At 45.1% G+C, this 22,208-nt stretch overlaps 1 protein-coding gene across 1 annotated transcript in view; it reads left to right on the top strand.

Annotated features, from left to right (window-relative positions):
• The window catches only part of LOC142196951 (uncharacterized), a 48,186-nt gene that overhangs the window by 14,929 nt on the left and 11,049 nt on the right, over positions 1-22,208 (top strand). The window contains 1 exon segment of the mRNA XM_075266925.1: positions 7,479-8,659. Within this exon segment, the coding sequence (XP_075123026.1) occupies positions 7,479-8,659 (1,181 nt within the window).

Genomic DNA, 22,208 nt, shown 5'->3' on the forward strand with positions numbered 1-22,208 from the left:
GCCCCCTAGTGAGATCCGCTCTGGACCCCCTCCAGTTTGCCTATCGGCCAGGCATTGGGGTAGATGACGCCATCATCCACCTTCTTCATAGAGCTCTCTCTCACCTGGAGAAACCCGGGAACACTGTGAGAATAATGTTCTTTGACTTCTCCAGTGCGTTCAACACCATTCAGCCAGAGCTACTGAGGGAGAAGCTGAACCTTGGTGGAGTGGACCATCACCTGTCCAACTGGATCCTAGACTACCTGACAAACCGCCCTCAGTATGTGAGAGCCCGGGACTGTGTGTCTGACACGGATCTGTAGTACGGGGGCACCACAAGGTACAGTTCTTGCCCCATTTTTCTTCACACTGTACACTGCTGACTTTAGGCACAACTCATCCAGCTGTTATTTACAGAAGTACTCCGATGACTCTGCTATAGTCGGCCTTATCACTGATGGCGACGATAGGGAATACAGAGACTTAAACCGGGATTTTGTTGAATGGTGCCAGCAGAACCAGCTCAGGATTAATGCTGGGAAGACCAAGGAGATGGTGGTGGACTTTAGTAAACGGAGAAGTGCTCCGACCCCGGTGGAGATCCAAGGAACATATATTGAGATAGTCAGGACCTATAAGTATCTGGGCGTGCTCCTCAATAATAAACTAGACTGGGCTGATCACCTGGAGGCGCTGCACAGAAAGGGCCACAGCAGACTCTACCTGCTCAGGAGGCTGAGGGCCTTCGGAGTCCAGGGGCCACTTCTTAGAGCCTTCTTCAACTCTGTGGTTGCTTCAGCCATCTTTTTCGGTGTGGCCCTGCTGGGGGAGCAGTATATCAACCAGGGACAGAAATAGACTTGACAGGCTGATCAGAAGGGCCAGCTCTGTCCTGGGGAGCCCCATGGACCCAGTACAGGTGGTGGGTGACAGAAGGATACTATCTGTGGTGACCTCCATGCGGGAGAACAAATCCCACCCCATGTATTGGACCCTGATGGGACTTGGCAGCACTGTAAGTGACCGTCTGCTTCACCCCAAGTGTGAGAAGGAGCGCTATCGGAAGTCCTTCCTTCCAACCGCGACCAGGCTGTATAATCTACATCAGACCAAGCGAAGACACTCCGCACAGAGAACTAATGATTATGACTATGAAGTCTTCCTTCTTTCTTCTCCTGTTCCTTAGCTTCTATGGACTCCTAGTATATCTTCTCTTCTCAGCATATGTGTGTCTACGTCTGTAATATATTACTGTGTATTATCCTGTATCTGTATTACTATGCTGCTGTAACATGCTGAAATTTCCCCACTGTGAGACTATTAAAGGATTATCTTATCTTAATGGACTCATCAAATAGTGACAGACACAATATCTACAAGAGGATGGAGTCTACGTAAATGGTGGAATCAATATCAATCGAAAGTGAATGACTCCTAGAGGGATCATCTCCTGGTACTTATCACAAAGACTTGTCAAAGACACTTTAGGTGATGTCTACAGAAATGACCCCAGGATTCCAAATGTGGTCTCACTAGAGCTCTATACAACAGGATCGCGATATTGGTTTCCCTAAATTTGTCTCTCCCTCTCTCCATACACAGGAATACACAGCGGTGAAGAAGACATCGAGTGATTGTAGGACTCCGAGCAGCCATGTCCATGAGTCAGGAGGACGGAGAAGGAGCCACAAGATCCTAGAACTGACCAACAAGATCACTGAGTTGCTGACTGGAGAGGTGAGCGCTGCTGGGAATGCTGGGATGTTATACAGTAACACCATGGAGGGGTCGGGGGATGACCGTATCATTGTGTTGTCAGGTTCCTATAAGGTGTCAGGATGTCACTGTCTATTTCTCCATGGAGGAGTGGGAGTATTTAGAAGGACACAAGGACCTGTACAAGGAGGCCATGATGGAAAACTACCAGCCGCTTACATCACAAGGTAAGAAGAGATATATAACTTGTTGTACATTACTATGGGCACAGGTTGGTACTGGTGGCCATGTTGAAGCACTTATACTGTCAGTATAAAACACTGGTTATATGGTGTGTACCATGTCTAATGCAGGTGGTAAAGTGCACTGATACATCCCCATTATCAGCCATGTGTCAGTTTATCATGAGTCAGGACTACATTGTCACCTCCACTGCTATTCCATACACCTTAGTCATATAGAAGTAACGTGCACATTCATGGCCACCTCTCTGTTCATAATCAGCCTGTAGGTGGCAGCAGGGCCCCATCACATTCTCCACATAGTTATGGGTTCTAGAGGTGGGGCTCTCACTTATAACCCATTTCTCACATATCCTGTGTGAGTTGTCCTCTATGACTTAGAAGTTCTTATAATGGTGTCAGTAGTTTTAGAAGTCTCTATTGGATCCAGTTTTCTGACACTCTTATCCTGAATGACCTTCCAGGGATGGACAAGGACTGGAATGAGATTACCCAAAGAATATTAAACTTCACCTTGGAGATCATCTACCTGCTGACCGGAGAGGTAAACTTTCTATATCTCTATAAAGTTCTAGAAGTCTCTCGTGATAACGACCATAGGGAAAAAGCTAGCAGTGCTTCATAGGCCAGAGAGTAACAATGACGTGATTCCAGCAAGTGGTAGGTGGTAAGTGTCTCTCACCATACACAGGATTACACAATAGTGAAGAAGACATCGGGTGACTGTGTGACTCCCAGCAGCCATGTCCATGAGTCAGGAGGACGGAGCAGGAGCCACAGCCCCATCACAGACCCTCCCCCGCACTCACCGATACAGGAGCAGAAGATCCTAGAACGGACCAACAAGATCACTGAGCTGCTGACTGGAGAGGTGAGCGCTGCTGGGAATGCTGGGACGTTATACAGTAACACCATGGAGGGGTCGGGGGATGACCGTATCATTGTGTTGTCAGGTTCCTATAAGGTGTCAGGATGTCACTGTCTATTTCTCCATGGAGGAGTGGGAGTATTTAGAAGGACACAAGGATCTGTACAAGGAGGCCATGATGGAAAACTACCAGCCGCTTATATCTGGAGGTGAGAAGAAATATATTTTTTGTTGCACAGGCATAAAAACTGAAATAAAAGTCAGCTTAATTAATGGATATGAACTTATTCACATTGATTATCTGAATTATTTTACATCAATGCCAACCTGTTTCACATGGGCTAAAGTATATGTCACTCACTGGACACTATCCCATCAGGACTGCTGATAAGTGAGTAACCGAAACCAAAATTCAGAGGCACGGTATATAAATAGGGGGCAAGGCATGTGAAAACAGGAGTGTCCAAAAATAATTATTCAGTAATTGTAATCAAGGTAAAATGTTAATCACCCAGCGATACTACGGACACTGGTGGCCATGTTGAAGCACATGTACCATCATATACACTGCATACCCATGACATGTAATGTAGGCGCTCCTCAGTGTAGGCTTTATTCCCTTCTGGTTGGAGCCCTATGTTTACCTTATATACACTCACCGGCCACTTTATTAGGTACACCATGCTAGTAACAGGTTGAACCCCTTTTTGCCTTCAGAACTGCCTCAATTCTTCGTGGCATAGAATCAACAAGGTGCTGGAAGCATTCCTCAGAGATTTTGGTCCATATTGACATGATGGCATCACACAGTTGCCGCAGATTTGTCGGCTGCACATCCATGATGCGAATCTCCCGTTCCACCACATCCCAAAGATGCTCCTCTATTGGATTGAGATCTGGTGACTGTGGAGGCCATTGGAGTACAGTGAACTCATTGTCATGTTCAAGAAACCAGTCTGAGATGTTTCCAGCTTTATGACATGGCATTGCATTATCCTGCTGAAAGTAGCCATCAGATGTTGGGGACATTGTGGTCATAAAGGGATGGACATGGTCAGCAACAATACTCAGGTAGGCTTTGGCGTTGCAACGATGCTCAATTGGTACCAAGGGGCCCAAAGAGTGCCAAGAAAATATTCCCCACACCATGACACCACCACCACCAGCCTGAACCGTTGATACAAGGCAGGATGGATCCATGCTTTCATGTTGTTGACGCCAAATTCTGACCCTACCATCCGAATGTCGCAGCAGAAATCGAGACTCATCAGACCAGGCAACGTTTTTCCAATCTTCAATTGTCCAATTTCGATGAGCTTGTGCAAATTGTAGCCTCAGTTTCCTGTTCTTAGCTGAAAGGAGTGGCACCCGGTGTGGTCTTCTGCTGCTGTAGCCCATCTGCCTCAAAGTTCGACGTACTGTGCGTTCAGAGATGCTCTTCTGGCTACCTTGGTTGTAACGGGTGGCTATTTGAGTCACTGTTGCCTTTCTATCAGCTCGAACCAGTCTGGCCATTCTCCTCTGACCTCTGGCATCAACAACGCATTTCTGCCCACAGAACTGCCGCTCACTGGATGTTTTTTCTTTTTCGGACCATTCTCTGTAAACCCTAGAGATGGTTGTGCGTGAAAATCCCAGTAGATCAGCAGTTTCTGAAATACTCAGACCAGCCCTTCTGGCACCAACAACCATGCCACGTTCAAAGGCACTCAAATCACCTTTCTTCCCCATACTGATGCTCGGTTTGAACTGCAGGAGATTGTCTTGACCATGTCTACATGCCTAAATGCACTGAGTTGCCGCCATGTGATTGGCTGATTAGAAATTAAGTGTTAACGAGCAGTTGGACAGGTGTACCTAATAAAGTGGCCGGGGAGTGTATATCAAACATATCTGTAGGACTTCATTCACATGAGTGTTGTTTGTGGCATCCATTGATCTGTTATATGTTGGTATTTTTTTTTTTATTTAATTTTTATTTGGGGTTTTCTGATTGCTCTTATTGGTTTCAAGGGGCGAGTTCGTCCATTCAGTTTGTGGTAGAGACTTCTAGAACATGAGATACATGAGAGAAGTCTTGGAGACTGAGGAGTACCGTATTTTTCGGACTATAAGACGCACTTTTTTCCCCCAAGTTTGGAAGGAAAATGAGGGTGCGTCTTATAGTCCGAATGTGGTCTATAAGGGGGGCGGAGGAGTGGAATAGCAGCATCGCCACGCTTCTGCTGCTGCTGGTTTCCTGCAGCGGTAGGAGTGTGGTAATGCTGCGGGCCTTGGCAGCTAAAACCCTCCCGGGCATCCGCCGTTCTATTACAGTGGATGCCGGGTCTGTAAAGCTAATGGCGGCCATCTACTGCAGAGTGGTCGACATAGCAACCGGTTCTCTGCTGTAATGTACAGCCGAGACCCGGTTTCCGAGGGACCTTACACAAGCTAAGGTATGACTGAAAGAGTAATGTAAGATCACACAAGGGTTAACCATGGGCGGACCTTATGGGAGCTGAGGTATAGCTCAAGCTTGCACAATACATACTGCTGGTGCAAAAAAAGCAAGTTTGTAATGCAAAGTCCTGAGATCAACTCAGTGAAATATTACATGTCATTAGAGATGAGCAAACACTATTCGAAACAGCCGTTTCAAATAGCACGCTCCCATAGAAAAGAATGGAAGCTGCCGGCATCCCGACTTTGCCGGCGGCCGGCCACTTAACCCCCCGCGTGCCGGCTAAGTCCATTCATTTCTATGAGAGCATGCTATTTTAAACGGCTGTTTCGAATATTGTTCGTTCATCTCTACATGTCATAATTACTATAATGTAATTAACCATAAAGTGTAACAATATATACAGTCCTATGAAAAAGTTTGGGCACCCCTATTAATCTTAATCATTTTTAGTTCTAAATATTTTGGTGTTTGCAGCAGCCATTTCAGTTTGATATATCTAATAACTGATGGACACAGTAATATTTCAGGATTGAAATGAGGTTTATTGTACTAACAGAGAATGTGCAATATGCATTAAACCAAAATTTGACCGGTGCAAAAGTATGGGCACCTCAACAGAAAAGTGACATTAATATTTAGTAGATCCTCCTTTTGCAAAGATAACAGCCTCTAGTCGCTTCCTGTAGCTTTTAATCAGTTCCTGGATCCTGGATAAAGGTATTTTGGACAAACAATTCAAGTTCAGTTAAGTTAGATGGTCGCCGAGCATGGACAGCCCGCTTCCAATCATCCCACAGATGTTCAATGATATTCAGGTCTGGGGACTGGGATGGCCATTCCAGAACATTGTACTTGTTCCTCTGCATGAATGCCTGAGGATTTGGAGCAGTGTTTTGGATCATTGTCTTGCTGAAATATCCATCCCCGGCGTAACTTCAACTTCGTCACTGATTCTTGAACATTATTCTCAAGAATCTGCTGATACTGAGTGGAATCCATGCGACCCTCAACTTTAACAAGATTCCCGATGCCGACATTGGCCACACAGCCCCAAAGCATGATGGAACCTCCACCAAATTTTACAGTGGGTAGCATGTGTTTTTCTTGGAATGCTGTTTCTTTTTGGACACCATGCATAACGCCTTTTTTTATAACCAAACAACTCAATTTTTGTTTCCAAAATGAAGCTGCCTTGTCCAAATGTGCTTTTTCATACCTCAGGCAACTCTATTTGTGGCGTACGTGCAGAAACGGCTTCTTTCTCATCACTCTCCCATACAGCTTCTATTTGTGCAAAGTGCGCTGTATAGTTGACCGATGCACAGTGACACCATCTGCAGCAAGATGATGCTGCAGCTCTTTGGAGGTGGTCTGTGGATTGTCCTTGACTGTTCTCACCATTCTTCTTCTCTGCCTTTCTGATATTTTTCTTGGCCTGCCACTTCTGGGCTTAACAAGAGCTGTCCCTGTGGTCTTCCATTTCCTTACTATGTTCCTCACAGTGGAAACTGACAGGTTAAATCTCTGAGACAACGTTTTGTATCCTTCCCCTGAACAACTATGTTGAACAATCTTTGTTTTCAGATCATTTGAGAGCGGGCTGTCCATGCTCGGCGACCATCAAACTTACCTGAACTTGAATGGTTTTGTAGAAAGAAATGGTCCAAAATACCTTCATCCAGGATCCAGGAACTGATTAAAAGCTACAGGAAGCGACTAGAGGCTGTTATCTTTGCAAAAGGAGGATGTACTAAATATTAATGTCACTTTTCTGTTGAGGTGCCCATATTTTTGCACCGGTCAAATTTTGGTTTAATGCATATTGCGCATTTTCTGTTAGTACAATAAACCTCATTTCAATCCTGAAATATTACTGTGTCCATCAGTTATTAGATATATCAAACTGAAATGGCTGTTGCAAACACCAAAATATTTAGAACTAAAAATGATTAAGATTAATAGGGGTGCCCAAACTTTTTCATAGGACTGTATCATGGTTACTATGATTGCGGCGCTGTGCACCTACACCTCTTGGCCTCTTAGTTGTGACATCCAATATGGGTAAGTGTTTTTAGGACTTGCACACTTTTCACTGTCAAGTGTTTTCCATCATTCCTTGCTATGCCTATTTAGGAGAGCTATGCTATACACTGACACTCATGGCTAATTTGTTTAAAATAAAATCTTGTAATCCATTTTATTCCTAACAGAAAATTCCAATAAGAACTTTGAGGACAATTCGATGTTATCACTAAAAGTGGAAAATGAAGACATCATAGAGCATTCAATAGAAAACCTCATGACCCTTAGTTTTCCCCTGGAACCATGTAATCCCCCGAATCACAAGGAACCTTCTCCTGACCAATCTGAGATTGTTACCACAACCTCAGGTCACAAAGGGGTTAATAGGTTTCAATGTAGTGATTGCGGAGAAGAGTTTACAAAAAGTTCACATCTTTCTATACACAGAAGAATTCACACAAGGAAAAACCCAAACTCCTGTCCTGAATGTGGGAAATGTTTTACATCGAAATCTAACCTTCTTGCACATGAGAAAATTCACACAGAAAAGAAGCGGTTTTCATGTTCAGAATGTGGAAAATCTGTTACAAGAAAAAGTATTCTAGTTATACATGAGAGAATTCACACAGGAGAGAAGCCATTTATTTGTTCAGAATGTGGGAAATGTTTTACATCGAAATATAAGCTTGTTGAACATGAGAAAATTCACACGGAAGAGAATCGGTTTTCATGTTCAGAATGTGGAAAATCTTTTACAAGAAAATGTATTCTAGATATACATGAGAGAATTCACACAGGAGAGAAGCCATTTATGTGTTCAGAATGCGGGAAATGTTTTACAACGAAGACAACTCTTTCCACACACGAGAGAACTCACACAGGAGAGAAACCATTTTTGTGCTCAGAATGTGGGAAATGTTTTAAAACTAAATTAGATCTTGTTAAACATCAGAGAACTCACACAGGAGAGAAGCCATTCTCATGTTCACAATGTGGCAAATCTTTTATAGAGAAATCAAAACTTGTTTTACATGAGAGAATTCACACCGGGGAGAAACCGTTTTCGTGTTTAGAATGTGGGAGAAGATTTCGAGATAAATCAAATCTTTCTAGACATCAGAAAACGCACACAGGAGATAGGCCATTTCCCTGTTTAGAATGTGGAAAAACTTTTATACGGAGATCTAGGCTTGTCATCCATGAGAGAACCCACACAAGGGAGAAGCCATTTTCGTGATCAGAATGTGGAAGATGTTTTACTGAGAACGCAAAACTTCTTAAATATGAGAGACTTCACACGGGAGAGAAGCCATATTCATGTGTAGAATGTGGGAAGTGCTTTGCAAGGAAAGGAAATTATGAAACTCATCAGAGAATTCACACAAAGAAAAAACTAGATTCTTAGGAATGTAGGAATTGTCTTTAAAAAAAAAAAAAAAAGATTTTTAAACATCAGGTTTATAGATCGTAAAGAGATGTTAACCGCTTCCCAACCGGCCCCTGTAGATTAACGTTGGTGCAGCTTGGGCTCTGTGCCGCGCCGACGTTAATTAACGGCCCCTTGTAAAATGAGGATCGGGTCTCCCCGAGGGTCGGGAGCTCCGTGGACCCAGTGCTAATAGCTGCTGGGGTCCACGGAGACATGATCAGGACCTGATAGATTCAGGTCCCGATCATGTAGCGGCCATGTCAGGGAAAGTTTGTTGCAGTAACAAACTTTCCCTGACATGCGATGCCGCCCGCAGGTTAGATGATTCTGCGGGCGGCATCGGAAGCAAGTGTTAGCTATATCTTATAGCTAACACTGTGTTCGAAGTACTCCGCTCAGAACTGGTCTCCGAGCGGAGGTTTTAACATCACCGCCGTATCCAATGGGCTTAGAAAAGATAAAGTGCCCCCTGGGCACCCCCGCGGCGAGATCTGGGGGTGCCCATAAGTATCTTCTGCAGCCTGAGGTCTGACCAGTGACCCCAGGCTACTAAGAGCCCCCAGTACCTGGTTGATCCTACCAAGTATTGAGGAAGCCAGCCGATAAGTCTGTATCGGCTGGCTTCCTCCATAGACTGCAATACACTGTATTGCAGTCTATAGCATAGAGCCAGCGATCCCCTCTGATCGCCAGTTCTAGTGTCCTTATAGGACAAATTAGAAATGTAAATAAAAAGTTAAAAAAAAATAAAGTGTGTAAAATTTTTTTATATAGTTATAAAACCCCCAAAATTCCCTTTTCTTATATAAAATTAATGATATAATAAAAAAAACAAAATATTAATAAAAACAATACATATTTGGTATCAACGCGTCCGTCACAACCTGTACAATAAAACTGAAACAATATTTAACCTACACAGTGAATACCGGAAAAAAAAACAAACTCGGCATAAGTAATGTTTTTTTGCCATCTCACCTTTAAAAATATGCTATAAAAAGTGATCAAAAAGTCAACCCCCAAAACAGCACCAATACAAAGCACAGGTTGTCCCGCAAAAAATAAGCCATAAACCAATTCTGTCAACCGAAAACTAAAAATGTTACACCTCCCAGAAGTTGGTGATGCAGAAGTAATTGATTTACGTCCCCAAATGGATTTTTTGTTCTGCAAAACTAGTAAAACATAAAAAACAATATAAATGAGGTATCGCCGTAATCGTACCGACCCGCACAATAAAGGTCACATGTTACTTATGCTATACGCCTTGCAGAAAAAAAATTTAAAGGCAAAACACAATACCAGAATTGATAGGGATTTTTTTTAATTCACCAAGAAAGAGTTAATAAAATCAATATGTTAAAAACACCCAAAAATGTTATAAAAAATACATCTCATACCGCAAACATCAAGCCCTCATGCAGCCACATCAGCAGAAAAATAAAAAAAAATTATAGCTTGTACAATGTGAAGACAAAAAAATCACCAAATCATAAGAACACAGCTGGCTGCGGCAGGAAGGGAATGTATAAGCTGTGCGAGCGAATATTGGGGTACAAACCAGATTTAGAGCTTACGACGGAAAATAAACCAGAACTGCCCCCCTGAGTGATCCCCCCCCCTCCCCTCAAATATAGTAGCTACTGAGGATATAGTAGGAAATTTGGTGTTCCCAATGTAGTCCGCAAAGCTTACATATCTACTATTCACCATCCGCTGTGCAATCACGTTTAGGATACTATTGCCCGATACACCCCCTAATAAGTTCTTTGGTGCAGTTTTTAAAATGGGGTCATTCTCTAAGGGATTCCACTTTACTGGTACTTTAGAGGCTCTACAAACCTGACATGGTTTATGTAGATGGGAATACTCCTTTAAGTACGTTATCCTGGGTACACCAGTGTCATACCTGTGGGCATAAACTGCTGCTTGGGTACACAGCAGGGCGCAGAAAGGAAGGAGCGATATGTGCTTTTGGACAGCTGATTTAGATTGTTGGTTTTTGGACACCATGTCACATTTGTAGAGAATCTAAAATTTCCCCTACAAAATGGGGTCACTTGTTGGGGAATTCCAAATTACTGTCACCTCCAGGGCTCTGCAAAAACAACATGGCGTCAGGAAACCCCTCCAAATCTGTACACCAAAAGCTAAAAAGCCCACTGCTCCTTCCCTTCTGAGCCCTGCTGTGTGCCCAAGCAGCAGTGTACACCTACATATATAACTTCTTTCTATTCGGGATGGCCCCTTAATAGTTTTAGGAGTGCAGGTCTCTAACAACACAAAGTGGGTGCAACGTATTGGGCACCGACATGGCATATTTCTTTAAAAATGTAAATTTTCTTTTTGTACATTAATTTTTGGGAAGCATTTTAGTCTCAAAATGATAATACCCCTTCATACATTCATTGACGGGTGTAGTTTCTACAATGGGGTCACTTTTGAGGGGTTTCCATTGCATTGATACTTTAGGGGCTCAGCAAATGTGACATGGCACCTGAAAACTTTACCAGCCCTCCAAAATCCAAATAGCGCTCTGAGCCCACCATGTACCCATATAGCAAATTATGGCCACATATGGGGTATTTCCGTGTTCAGGAGAAATTGTGTAACAAATTGGGGTGCATTTTTAATTCTTTACGTGCAAAAATTAAAAATTTGGTGATAAATGGACGTTTTATTGGAAAAAAAAAAGTAATTTTTCATTTTCACATCTCAGTAGTAAAAAAAAATCTGTGAAACACCTGTAGGGTAAAAGTGCTCACTATACCCCTTGATAAATTCCTTTAGGGGTCTAGTTTCCAAAATGGGGTCATTTTGGGGGGTTTCTACTGTTCTGGCACTTCAGGGGCCCTCCAAATGCAACATGGTGCCTGGAACAGATTCCAGCTAAATTTTCCCTCCAAAATCCCAATAGCGCTCCCTTCCGCTCTGGACCTTATAGCGTGCCCATAGATCACTTTATAGCCACAAGTGGGGCATTTCTGTAGTTGGAAGAAAATGCGTAACAAATTGTGGGGTGCATTTTCTCCTTTAACCATTAGTAAATGTGTAAATTCTAGGGCTAAATGAATATATTAGTGACAAAAATTTTAAAAAAGGAAATTTGACCTCCATTTTGTTTTAATTGCTGTGAAATGCTGAAAGGGTTAAGAAACTTTCTAACTTCTGTTTTGTATTCTTTCAGGAGTGCAGTTTTTAGAATGGGGTGACTTATGAGGGTTTTTATTAGAGAGGCCTTTCAAGTTCCCTTCAGAACTGAACTGGTCCCTTGAAAAACGTGTTTTGGAAATTTTCTTTGAAAATTACTGTATATATTCGAGTATAAGCCGGCCCGAATATAAGCCGAGGCCCCTAATTTTACCACAAAAATCAAGGAAAACTTATCGATTCGAGTATAAACCGGAGGGGGGGGGGGGATGCAGCAGCTACTGGAAACTTTCAAAAATTAAAATGGTCGGAGTTTTTGGGTGCAGTAGGTGCTGGGAAAGGGGAGGGGGTGTTTTGGTTGTCTGTCTGCCCCTTCCCTGAGCTTGAGGACTGGGGTTTTTTTTCCCCCACTTGGAATTCTGCCGGGCTGAATATAGGGTATCTGCAGGGCTCCTATTAACCCCTTCCCCACAGAACAGGAGCACTGCAGATCCCCTATATTCAGTAGACCGGGCACTCTCAGACACAGGGATACCTAATGTGTTTGTGTCTCACAGTCATTTTCTATTTTTGTATGTATTCTAGGGAAAGGAGGGATTTACAACTTTAATTTTTTTTAAAGCTTCTTTTTTTTGCCCACTATTTCATGGGAGATTTTATACATTAATATTGCGGCTAGTCATAGACTCCCACCCCCCACTTTGCTGAATCGAGTATAAGCTGAGGGGGGCTTTTTTAGCACAAAAACTGTGCTGAAAAATTTGGCTTATGCTTGAGCATATAAGGTACTGCTTGACTTGCCTTATATTATCTGAAAAAAATGAAAGGGTGATTAAAATTTGACTTCTACATAAATCAGAGACATGTTAAATTATTAGAGATGAGCGAACACTGTTCGGATCAGCCGATCCGAACAGCACGCTCCCATAGAAATGAATGGAAGCACCTAGCATGTACACTTTGCCGGCGGCCGGTCGCTTTACCCCCCGCATGCCGGCCGCTTCCATTCATTTCTATGGGAGCGTGCTGTTCAGAACGGCTGTTCCGAACAGTGTTCGCTCATCTCTATTAATTATATTTATGAAAAAATGTGGGTAGCATGGCTTTCCATTTGAAAGGCTTGCAATTTCAAAGTTTGAAAACTGCATTTTTTTTCCAAATTTTCGTCAAATTTCCTATTTTTTCATAATCAAAGACAAAACATATCGACGAAAATTTACTACTGACATGAAGTACAATGTGTTATGAAAAAACAATCTCAGAATCACTTGTGTAATTAAAGCGTCTCAAAGTTATTGCCACATGTTATTGACACATGTCAGTTTTGAAAAAAGAGGCCTGGTCCTTAACGCACTTTTGGGCTGTGTCTAAGGGGTTAAATAGTTTTCCCTCTCTGTTACGGTAATTTTTATTTGATATTGTGTCATCGGGAGCGGAGCTAGAACCTGTGATGTGGGGGTGATATTATTTTATAATATATAATTATTTTAATTTAATTTTACATTGTGTCCCAATACGGTCATAATAGACTTTTGGGGGACATTTTATTAGTATTTATTTTTTGGTGTGGGCTGATTTACCATGAAACCGGGTCCGATAGATTTAGCTCCAGTTACAGGAGGAATGTAGCCTCCCGTGTATAACTGCAGAGCTGATTTGGGTCTTCTAAGACCCAGCAGTTTAACAGTCTCTGATCCCCAGTGGATCACATGACTGCCGGGTCATAGGGGAGCCGCATCATGGCAGCTCCCATAGCTGTGTATGCAGTGCTCATTGAGCATTGTGTATATAGTCATCAGGAAGGCAGGGATGTTAATAAATAGAGATGAGTGAACAGAGTTCGATCAAATAGGTATTCAATCGAATATGAGGCAATTCGATTCCAATCGAATACCACGTGGCAAACACAGTAAAAATTTGTATCCCCTCCCACTTTCCCTGGCGCTTTTTCTGCATCAATCACTGTGCAGGGGACAAGAACTACAACAACGTAGGCATTGAAAAAAAAATAGGAAAAAGCCATTGGTTGCCAAAATCAGGTGACCTCCGATTCATAAGAATACTGGCTGCCATCTTTGTCTCATTTGCGGCTTGGAGAGAGATAGGGACAGAGATCTGCTGAGGGCTAGAGAGGGATTAGCTTCTGCTAGGCAGGAAATCTGAAGAACAACAAAAGCTCTTTTCAGAGCTATACTGCAGGGAGAGGAGTCCATATACGCTCAATCCAGCATTCCTCTGTGTATACCCCCCAAAAAACCTAAGTGGTATACAGCAAATCTGTGTATAGTATATATACGCTGATTCCAGCTTTCCTGGTTGTATTCCACTCCCAAACAAGTGAAATACAGCAAAATAGATGCTGAATCCAGCTTTCCTGGTTGCATTCCGCTCCCAAATAAAAGTGGTATACAGTTAAATCAGGGGTGGGCAATTAATTTTCCAATGGGGCCGCATAAGAAATTGAAACTATGCTAAAGGGCCGCGCCAAGGCAAATTTAGCTCCACCCGCTTCTACATTGACTCCGCCCATTCCCAATCATCTTTCCATGTGCCCCCACAAAGTATAATCCTCCTACAGTCACGCGTATATTATATGCCCCCACATTATAATGTTCCATTCCAACTGCCCCACAGTATTAAGCCCCTCTCCTGGTTCCCCAGTTTAAACTGGGGGAAACTAGAGGGGACATGAAACTGGAGGCAAATTTAGCTCCACCCGCTTCTACATTGACTCCGCCCATTCCCAATCATCTTTCCATGTGCCCCCACAAAGTATAATCCTCCTACAGTCACGCGTATATTATATGCCCCCACATTATAATGTTCCATTCCAACTGCCCCACAGTATTAAGCCCCTCTCCTGGTTCCCCAGTTTAAACTGGGGGAAACTAGAGGGGACATGAAACTGGAGCAGCTGGAGGGGGACATTAAACAGTGGGGGTAGTTGAAGGGGGGCAATAAATTGACAGCTGGAGCTGAACATGAAACTGGGGCAACTAGAAGGGGACATTAAAATCGGGAAGCTGGAAGCAGACATTAAACCGTAGGGGTAGCTGGAGGGTGACATTAAACTGGGGGCAACTAGAGGCAGACAGGTCCCCCTCAAACTTCCTCCACAGTTTAATGCCGCCTCCAGTTGTCCCCAGTTTAATGTCCCCTCAGTTTAAGTGCCCTCTTCATCTACCCCCAGTTTCATGTCCCCCCTCCGTTTCATGTCCCCACCCCATCTCTCCCCCAGTTTCATGTCCCCCCTCTCCATCTGCCATCTCTGCCCTAGTATAACATTCCCCTTCCATCTCTGCTCCTAGATTGCTGAGACACACACACAGACGTACAGACACATATACACAGACAGACAGACACATATAGACACACACATACAGACGGACACATATAGAAAGACACATATAGATACACACAGACACATATAGACAGAGACACACACATTCTCCACCCTGCATCTCACATTCCCCTTTCAGTACCTTATGACACACACCACATGTCTCCATCTTCTTGCACTATCCTACTGGCACTAAGACACGCCTCCCTAGACACGCTGTGTGGGCCGGTCTGAATCAGTCAGAGGGCCGGATATGGCCCGGGGGCCGTGCTTTGCCCAGGTCTGAGCTAAATATAAAATAACATCTCTGTTTATGGGCTGAAGCTGAATGGTGGGCCTGACCCTATACGCTGCTGGGGCAAGTGACAACTCCAAAAGGGGGGTAAGAGAATTAATCCTGGGGGTGGCATGGCTGAATTGGCACTCATGGGCACAAAATAACATCTCTGTTTATGGGCTGAAGCTGAATGGGGCATAAACTTAAAATGCAGGGGCCCCAATCTATAACTCAAGAGAGCACAGACACGCAGGTTCTATCATGCAGTTACAAGTAGAAGAGTGGCTCAGCAAGTGACAGTTGGGGTTCATTGTGTACACTCTATGCCACCAAAAAGGCTAACTGCAGGGCGTAGTTGCACCCCCTCGCCAAACTCACCCAAACCTCAGCTGGGGGAATCCTCCACTCACCCCAACGGCCACAGGTCCAATTTCTACACCCAATACGTGTAAGGCACAGAGGGATCGGAGAGGACAGGGTTGTGGTTGGCCAGGTACTCACGCAACATGCGCCTATACTTTTCCATCCTGATGACACTAGGCCCCTCAGTGGCGGTAGTTTGGCCAGGGGGGGCATTAATGTGTCCCAGACCTTGGAGAGTGTTCCCCTGGTGGTTGTGGACCGGATGGCAGTTGTTAGCCTCTTGGAGGAAATCTCCTCTCTGCCGCCAGCGAGGGTTTACTGAAACATTTCCATCGTATTCTACACCAGTTGCAATCATGCGATTTTTACTCTCCCCTACCAGAACAAAGGACAAGATTTTTTCTTATACCGGGGGTCGAGGATTGCAAAAATCCAGTATTGTTTGCTCTCAAAGATGTGAGCTATGCCTTTGTCTCTTGAAAAGCAACCCAACATGAAGTCAGCCATGTGTGCCAGAGTGTTACTTGGCGTGACTTCGCTGCCCCAAACTGGAAGGGTCACTCTCTATTTCTTCCATTTTCCTCTCCCCTTCACACCATCTGTGCTGAAGCAATGGGATGCACTGAACTTCCCCTCAAGCCTCGTGTGGGACAGTGACATCAAATGCCACTTCATCCCCCTCATCTTCCTCCATCAGCCAACGGTGTGAAGATGACAGGAGTGTTCTCTGAATGTTTTCAGCCTAACAGAGGCTACTTTTCACTTACGAAAATGGCCGCACTTTCACCAGTATATCAGGCACAATGGTGTAGGTTTCAAAGTACCTTTCCACCAACAAGTTAAAAACTTAAGCCATATGTAGACCGTGTTTGAGTCTGGCAAGCTGCAGATCTGCTACCACGTTCCGGCCATTATCACATAAGCAAACCTGACTGGGCCCCGGGGGAAGCGGGGAAGACCAGATTGCCGTCGCATCGAGGATGGCATCCCTAACCTTGAGGGAAGTGTGTTTTCTGTCGGCCAAGCCGATGAGCTTCAGCACGTCCTGCTGACATCTGCCCACGCCAGTGCTGAAGCGTTTCGAGCTCGCAGCTGGGGGTCGATGTTACGGTGGAGGATTTGTGAGAGGGTCACAGCCTTGACTACATTCACCCAGCGTGCCGTGAGTGAGATGTAGCGTCCCTGTCCGCATGCGCTTGTTCATGCATCAGTGGTCAACTGCACCTTAGAGCACAGCTCAGAACACAGGGCCCAACTAATGTTATGGGACACGTGCTGTCGCAAATCGGGGATGGAACACCAAGAAAATTAGTGACTGCTAGGGGCAGCATAGCGAGGTGCCGCAGCTGCCATCAGGTAATGGAAGGCCTGAGTCTCCACTAGCATAAACGCCAACATCTCCAGGGCCAGCAGTTTTGAGAGGAGGCCGTTGAAGGCTTGGGTATGTGGGTGGGTTGCGCTGTACTTCTGCCTGCAATGAAATGCCTGGGAGATGGGGAGTTGCTGGGAAGAGGCGCATGATGGTGCAGGCAAAAGGAGCAGAGGCAGGAAAAGGGGCAGATGAGGGTGAACTCCCCAAAGTGTCAGAGGCAGATGTGGAGGTGTCCAGGCTGGTGGTCTGGACTGTAGTACCAGCTCTGGCGTCACTGAGGACAACGATTGTTCTGCATTTGCTCTCTCCCACGGAGCCCAGTGCTTGCCTTACAAATGACGGCGCATGGCTGAGGTGCTCAGGTTGCTTTTTTCAGACCCCTATTTAGTTTTGAGTTGCACATTGTGCAAAACGCACTCAGTTTGTCCTCCACGCATACGCTGCAAAATCTACACAACATCAAGGGAGGTGGCCAGCATGGGCGAGATTTGGGCGAGTGGCTAGTACAGGGAAAATCTTGGGCCTTGCTGGCTCTGGCCTGGCTTCTATGAAGCAGCTGTCCTGTGCCTCTGGACATGCCTGTCTCTAGCTGTAGATTGACCACAACCTTGCTCCCCAGCTGCATTTTCAAGCCCCCAGGCACGTCCTCGTCCACATCCCTTAGCGCTAGCTTCATGCATTTTGTGATGTATACAAATGTTTTCTTTTGTATACACAGAGGCTAGATATCTTCAGCGTATATTAGGTCCTATATACTGTATGACAGTATACAGGAATGAGTGTCTGTCCTATGTCTCTGGACATGCCTCTGCCTTTAGCCACCTTTTTTGCTGCTACGCTTGCTTCTACATCTACACTGCTTTCCTCCCTAGACATCACCCCTGTCCATGTCTCTGCCTCTAGCCACCTTTTTTCCTGCTTTCCCCCCTAGACCTCACCCTTGTCTATGCCTCTGGCCACCCTTTTTCTTGCTTAGCTTGCCTCCCATCTACACTGCTTTCTCCGCTAGACATCACCCTTGCGCATGTCGGTGGACTGATCGTCCACCAACTCCTCTTCCAATTGCCCACTCTCCTTTTACTGCAAACCACACATGACCACAGCTTGCCCTGATGGCAACTGTGTCTCGTCATCATCACGGAGGTCGAGAAACGCCTTGGCAGGAAATGGTGGATGCTCCAGTATTTGGGCATCAGGACACAAAAAGTCGTCTGGTAGCTCCTGGGATTTGGGAAATGGTTCAAGAGAGGGAATAAATGGACCCGAAAATAGATCCTGGGAGGGGGCAAGGGTGGGATGACTAGTGAGAAGATTGGGCATGTTGGGAGGAAGGAGGGGCAGACTCTTGGGTATGAACACAACTGGAGGTAGTAGCTGATGGGCTGGTGGAAAAACAGCTGGAAGCAGGGTCGGACTGGCCCGCCGGAGTACCGGGGAATCCCCCAGTGGGCCCCAGCCTGGACTGTTAAGACCTCATTATGGGGCCCTACCGGACCTCCACTGCCTTTTTTTAATAGACAGTGGAAATTCGGTAAGGCGTCTGCCCAGGGCTGGTGTCAGCACCCGGGCAAGTCACTGTGTGAAGATTGAGAGACTCCGTGCTGCAGACTGTGAAGGACCTGTGATGATGTCATATGTGGGCGGTGCTACACGGATCGTATAGAACAGTGTAATGTTACACTGGAAGATGAATCGGCCGGGAACAGACTGATGGAGGAGAGAAGAGACAGCATGTGTAAGTAATAGGGGAGACATGGGGGGCAGGCTGTGTGAGTAATAGGGGAGACATGGAGGTGCAGGCTGTGTGAGCAAGAGGGGAGACATGGGGGCAGGCTGTGTGAGCAAGAAGGGGGGATTGGGGGGGTTCAGGCTCTGGGGGGATGGGCACTGTGATCATATAATACTGTGTCTGTGTGTGTGGGGGGGGTCACTGGTAAGCACATAATACTGTATGGGGGTCACTATGGAGCATGTAATATTGTTTGGGGGCCCCTGTGGAGCACATAATAATGTTTGGGGGTCACTATGGAGTACCTAATTCTGTTTGGGGGCCTCTGTGGTGCACATAATACTGTTTGGGGGGTCACTATGGAGCACGTAATACTGTTTGGGGGGTCACTATGGAGCACGTAATACTGTATGGGGGTCACTATGGAGCACATAATACTGTTTGGGGGCCCCTGTGGTGCACATAATAATGTTCGGGGGTCACTATGGAGTACCTAATTCTGTTTGGGGGCCACTGTGGTGCACATAATACTGTTTGGGGGCCCCTGTGGAGCACGTTATGCTGTCCCAGTATTGCTTACATGTGGGGCGTTGCGCTGCTTTCTCACCGTATTCTTGATAGCTGCAGTTGTGGGTACTAAAGCTGTATGTCTTTCAGGTATCTGAGATATTGCTTTAGCGCCCATAACCGGCACTATCAAGAATTCGCTCTAGTAAGGGGATAGGGGGCGGACAAAAGTTTGTACCCAGGCCCACAAAACTTTAGTTACACCAATGGCGGCTGCTCTGGGCCCAGGCACCGCCATTAATATACCTTATTTTTAATTAGAAGGACTGTGCTGATACACAGACGTCCTGCACTTGGATGTAAAGTGGGAAACCTCCGTTCATCAGGATCGCAGGTAGGTGAGTATAACTCTTTTTTTTAGCTTAGGTGTGAGTATTTTAATAGTACAAGGAAGGGGGAGGGGGAAATTATAATTATGAGGGGGCATTATGGACATAAGGGGGTCACTTATATAAGGGTTATTAGAGGACATTACGAATACAAGGGGAGGTTATATTAGGAGGCATTATGAACATAAGGGGGTGGTCATTGATATTAGGGGTCATTAGGGGTGCAGTATTTGTCAGGGGGAATCAGGAGCATACTATGAGGGGGCAATTAATTGGGCTTTATTAAGACTAAGGCCTCACGTTGCAGACTGCAACAAAATAGCGCTGCAGGAAAAAACGCAGCAGCAACGCATTGTGTTTTTTTCCCGCAGCACTTTTCACTTTCTGCTTCCATTACACCTATAGGGAAACCATCAGTGTTTTCGTAGGTATAATTGATATTCTGGCGATTTCCAAAACCCCAACGGTTTTGGAAATCGCAGCATATTCACTGCACATAATTTTCCACAATGTGTGGATGGGATTTGCTAGAATCCCATTCACATTGCAGGAACTGTCGGGTTTTCCCGTGGTGTTTTCGCCACATGAGGCCCCATCCACACTTTGTGGTAAAATAAGATACTTGCTGTAATTTCCAAAGCAGTCTTGGTTTTAGAGTTAGACATTGCAGCATGCCTACGGAAATTCTGGCGGTTTCAATATAATTGAAGCAGAAAATACACAGAGGAAAGCTCTGCAAACTTTCTGTGCAAAGGGCTGCAGGAAGAAACGTGATGCGTCATGGTCGCGTTTTTTCTCACAGCGCTTTTTTGCTGCAGGACACCACGTGGGGCCTTAGGATTAAGGAGTTTCCCAGTTCATTTATATTGATGATCTATCCTCAGAATAAATCATCAATAAGAGATAAGTGACCCCCTGATCAGCTGTATGAGGGGGCCATGGTGCCTGTGTATATCACACGCTGTCTGTTTATAGTGACCGTGTGGTGTAATTACAGCCTTGTCACATAGACGCTTATAGGACGAGGCTGTAGTTACATGACATGGCCACTATGAGATGTATGACACTATGTAAACAGAGAAGGGGTCACGGCGCTTGCACAGATGCCACGATTCACTCAAACAGCTGATTCATCCCTCATTATTACACCTCAGCCACAGAAAACAAAGAGCAAAAACAAAACAAACAACACACTCGCCTGTCCCCAGCACCCTGTTGTCCTCCGCCTCTGTCTGTTCGGTCTCATGGCAACACCTCATTTCTGGAAATTCTGTACCCAATTCGTCTTAGTGGTCACATGAGGTGCAGGACTCCCAGCAAGAAGGTGCCAGCACGAGACTGAATGGACACTGGCGGAGGACAACGGGTTGCTGAGGACAGGTGAATATGCTTTTTTATTTTAAACCTCCCGCCCAGCACATGAGTTGCTCCAATTCCTGGACAATATCTTTAAAGAATTTATCCATGTTTCTAATACTGATGGCCTGTCCTTAGGATAGACCATCAATATTACATCTGTGATGATACAACAGCCAGGACCTCTGCAGATGAGTTTTTTCATTACAGTGCGGCTACAGGTAATGGTGACAATTCTAGGAGCCACGCTGCTCACTTGCCATACAGGATGTAGCAGTGGGTTTAGGTAGTGCAGTGGTACACATCGTATGGCAGGTGAGCAGCCGGCTCCTGATATTACCTTTAGCCATCCTGTATCTGTACAACTCATCTACAGGGGTCCTAGCGGTGGGCCCCTAAAAATAATTCCACTGGTGGGCCCTAGACACCCCAGTCCGACCCTGGCTGGAAGCATTATCCGCTAGCCATTGTAACACCTGTTCCTGGTGCTCGGGCCTGGTCTGCGTTGTACCCTGCATCCTGCTTAACGCAGCTGTCATATCAGGAATTGTAATGAGCGCATGCTAATGTTTCTTTCAGTTTAAAGTTATGTTTCTGTCCATATTAATGTAGAGAAAAGAAGGTTTCCAATTATTTATCCACTTTCATAGAGGTTCTAGTGAGTTTGTAAAGTGTCCAGTGGAAAGAATGGGATAGGATTTGACATAAGTCTGCCAGCCATGGGCACTCATGGTTCAGAAACTGAGGGAGCTGACTTTGAGGAACCCTTGGGTTTTGGATTTGGAACTCCATCAAAGGTCTTTGCTGCTCACACACCCTGCTCAACATAGGTCATATAGGGTTTCAGCGTGTGGTGACTTCAAAAAAACAGCCGGTGCTTCAGGCAGATGTAGGCATTGCTGGAGTGTATTGAGGCTAGCAGCGGCTACTGTAGACTTGCCAAAGTGGGCGCACAAGCGCCGCACTTTCACCACTAGATCGAGAACATTGGGGTACGTTTTTAAAGATCGTTGCACCACT

The sequence above is a fragment of the Leptodactylus fuscus genome, chromosome 3 (genome assembly GCF_031893055.1).
Source record: "Leptodactylus fuscus isolate aLepFus1 chromosome 3, aLepFus1.hap2, whole genome shotgun sequence".
Lineage (NCBI taxonomy): Eukaryota > Metazoa > Chordata > Amphibia > Anura > Leptodactylidae > Leptodactylus > Leptodactylus fuscus.